Here is a 1,502-nt window from a genome sequence, read left to right as displayed (position 1 = left end):
GGAAGGGCTGGGATGGCACTGGGAGGGCACTGGGAAGGGCTGGGATGGCACTGGGAGGGCACTGGGAAGGGCTGGGATGGCACTGGGAGGGCACTGGGAAGGGCTGGGATGGCACTGGGAGATGGTGGGAAGGGCTGGGATGGCACTGGAAGGGCACTGGGAAGGGCTGGGAGGGCACTGGGAAGGGCTGGGATGGCACTGGAAGGGCACTGGGAAGGACTGGGAGGGCACTGGGAGGGACCTGGGAGATGGTGGGATGGCACTGGGAGGGCACTGAAAAGGGCTGGGATGGCACTGGAAGGGCACTGGGAAGGGCTGGGATGGCACTGGAAGGGCACTGGGAGATGGTGGGAAGGGCTGGGATGGCACTGGGAGGGACCTGGGAGATGGTGGGAAGGCACTGGGAGAGCACTGAAAAGGACTGGGAGGGCACTGGGAAGGACTGGGATGGCACTGGGAGGGCACTGGGAGATGGTGGGAAGGCACTGGGAAGGCACTGGGAGGGCACCGGAAGGTCACTGCGTGTGAGGCTTTTTGGGAGTTTTTTCCCCCAAAACCCCACTCCAACGCCCCGGGAATGGCCAGGGAGGGTCCGGGAGCTCCGGGACCGCTCCGGGCTCGCTCCCTCCGGGCCTGATTTCCCGGGAATGCTCCGGGCTCGCTCCCTCCGGGCCTGATTTCCCGGGAATTGCCCCCGGCAGCCCCTGGACGCGCTGCACGAGAAGGGCCTGGCCGAGGACCCGCGTTACGGGACCATGAAGGGGATGGGGCTGCGCCCGGGGGGCCACGCGGGGATGGGACCCCCCCCCAGCCCCATGGACCAGCATTCCCAAGGTCGGGAGCGCCGGGAGAGCCCCTGGGAGGGAGGGGGGGGGGGAAGAATCCTGGGGATTCATTGTTCTGGGCTGAAATCCCGGGGTTTTGGGGCGGGAGTTAATTGTTCCAGGGGGTCTCCGGGATCGAATCCTGGGGGTTGGGGAGGGTTGGATCCCCCCAGGGGATTCCAAGATTAAATCCTGGATTTGGAGGGATGATTGGATCGCTCCAGGATTAAATCCTGGATTTGGAGGAATGATTGGATCACTCCAGGACTAAATCCTGGATTTGCAGGAGTGATTGGATCATTCCAGATTTGGAGGAGTGATTGGATCGCTCCAGGATTAAATCCTGGATTTGAAGGAATGATTGGATCATTCCAGATTTGGAGGAATCATTGGATCGCTCCAGGGTTAAATTCTGGATTTGGAGGAATGATTGGATCACTCCAGGATTAAATCTGGGATTTAGGGGGATAATTTAGTCCCTCCAGGATTAAACCCTGGACCTGGGGGGGGCTGATTCCATCATTCCAGGTTTAACCCCTGGATCTGGGGGGGCTGATTCCACCATTCCAGGGTTAACCCCTGGATCTGGGGGGGCTGATTCCACCATTCCAGGGTTAACCCCTGGATCTGGGGGGGCTGATTCCATCATTCCAGGGTTAACCCCTGGATCTGGGGGGG

General features: G+C 61.0%; 1 protein-coding gene across 1 annotated transcript in view; it reads left to right on the top strand.

Annotated features, from left to right (window-relative positions):
- Nucleotides 1–677: 677 nt before the first annotated feature.
- LOC108510147 (transcription activator BRG1-like) overlaps nt 678–1,502 on the top strand; it is a gene marked incomplete at both ends in the record, with an annotated part of 19,185 nt that continues 18,360 nt past the window's right edge. Inside the window, one exon of the mRNA XM_017839833.1 lies at nt 678–982. Within this exon, the coding sequence (XP_017695322.1) occupies nt 678–982 (305 nt within the window). The remainder of the gene's footprint in view (nt 983–1,502) is intronic.

This window comes from Lepidothrix coronata, unplaced genomic scaffold (genome assembly GCF_001604755.1).
Source record: "Lepidothrix coronata isolate B3197 unplaced genomic scaffold, Lepidothrix_coronata-1.0 Scaffold507, whole genome shotgun sequence".
Classification (NCBI taxonomy): domain Eukaryota; kingdom Metazoa; phylum Chordata; class Aves; order Passeriformes; family Pipridae; genus Lepidothrix; species Lepidothrix coronata.
Note: the sequence above shows the minus strand (reverse complement) of the source record. Positions and strands in the feature narration are given on the sequence as shown.